General features: G+C 45.5%; 1 protein-coding gene across 1 annotated transcript; it reads right to left on the minus strand.

The window, feature by feature from the left end:
- Positions 1-598: 598 nt before the first annotated feature.
- On the minus strand, positions 599-1,477 carry LOC134944376 (taste receptor type 2 member 41-like). The gene has a single exon (XM_063932957.1). The coding sequence runs from the start codon at positions 1,475-1,477 to the stop codon at positions 599-601; it is 879 nt and encodes a 292-aa protein (XP_063789027.1).
- Positions 1,478-1,819: the final 342 nt, after the last annotated feature.

The following is a 1,819-nucleotide window of genomic DNA, read 5'->3' on the forward strand; positions in this document are numbered from 1 at the left end:
GAACCAGTCCCGATGAGCCACACCCCCTGATTGCATGAGACTATGAAGTCATACTGAGGGGATGGGGCCACCAGTACTGGGAGATACAGCACTGCACAGAGTTCTCAGGACTCCTGGTCCGCTCTGCAACAGCAATGCTGGCTTTAAGGCACCATTCCGGGCACCCTCCTAGCCAGGTGCAAGGGATGTGGGGCATCAACGGTGCCACCCCAGGGCCCTGGGCAATGGCACTGCTTGTACAACCCTAGTTATGGCCCCCTTTAAAGCATTGTCCCCTACATGTCATGCTGTAGACATATTGACCAATGACAGCATGACTAAATGCATGTATCTATGTAAGAGCCTTATTAAGAGTGACAGTGGCGTTAAATTTGAGTAATCACAAAAAAAGAATTGGGCATCAAAGACGAACAAAGAGACAGTATTATAGTATATACATCTGCATGGGAATATCATAATGCTAATACATGACACATACAAAACCAATGTACAGAATTACAGGGAAAATAAAGCTGCTTATAATGTGCGTAAGACAAAACTACTGCCCAATACCCAACTACATGTCCGTTGTGTCATCTAATGACCACGAGGTTAGGTCTCATCTGAAGAGAATTCTCTTTAATTTGGGGTTTCCAAAGATTAGTATGAAAGCTTGTACTGATGGATATGAGAAGAAAAACACCCAGAATAGTATCAGTAGCACAGGGCTGACATAGAACGACTCAGCAAACATGTACACTTCAGTGATTAGGAAGACCAAGTCCAACAGCACATGCAGAATCATTGTCACAGCCGCCCGAACAAGAGCCTGGAGCTGAGGGGATGAGCTGTCCTGGGACACGTTCTGCCTGATCCTCCAGACATGGTGCAGGAGAGACGTCACACTGAGCCCAATACAGATGACAGTCAGGGTAAAGGGCAGGACGTAACTGAGCAGTATGTTCACCACACAATATGGGAGATCCACCGTCATTGCAAAAATGATTGACCCATTAGTAACATTTGTATTCTGCTGAAATATCATCTCTGCTGTCCATATAAATGGCAAAGTCATCAGAACTGACCATATTGCTGATGCTATGAGGAGTTTGGAGATGGAAGAGGGAAACCACATTTTCACCCAGAGGAAGATCCGGTGGGTAACGGTGACGAGTTTCACACAGTAGCAGATGGAGAGCCAGGCGGTGTTCCACAAACTCATATTGTACAGGACAAACAGGACATAATCCACCGGTAATAATATTTCTGTGTTTATTTGGGTGTAAACATTTAACAAGTAATAGATAGGCAACGTAGTGCCCACCAGGAGGAGATTGGTGAGAGCCTTAGAGAGCAGGATTGGGTCACTGGCTCCGAGTCTATTGCTCGTTCTCCAGAGTCTGATGTACACAGAGAGGATGGCGGAGTTTATGATGATTCCATGTATCCCGATTATAGATAAAATGATGCTTATCACACTCTTCACAGACAGCTGCATTCTGCACAGCCGGGCGACCTGTCCTGTTTCCCTTACTAATATAATGACAGCAGATGTGACAAGTGCCAGTGGTGTAATGATTACATGCCGGGCAGAGGGAGCACGGAGCAGGGGGAGGCATGCAAATCTGGGTGATATCTGGTTTCCCTGTGTATGTATTAATGTCCTCTGTGAGACTGGAGAGACGGGAGGAGAGGAAGCTGGGATAGGATTTATTTTTTTATATCACTGGTATCAGATTTACTCAGTACAAATGCAAATAAATACAAAATATCCAGAACAAATGTGTAATGATCCACAGAGACATTGCCGCAGTGCTGGGTCCCCATATGGTAGCCTGTA

This window comes from Pseudophryne corroboree, chromosome 7, assembly GCF_028390025.1.
Source record: "Pseudophryne corroboree isolate aPseCor3 chromosome 7, aPseCor3.hap2, whole genome shotgun sequence".
In the NCBI taxonomy this organism is placed as follows: domain Eukaryota; kingdom Metazoa; phylum Chordata; class Amphibia; order Anura; family Myobatrachidae; genus Pseudophryne; species Pseudophryne corroboree.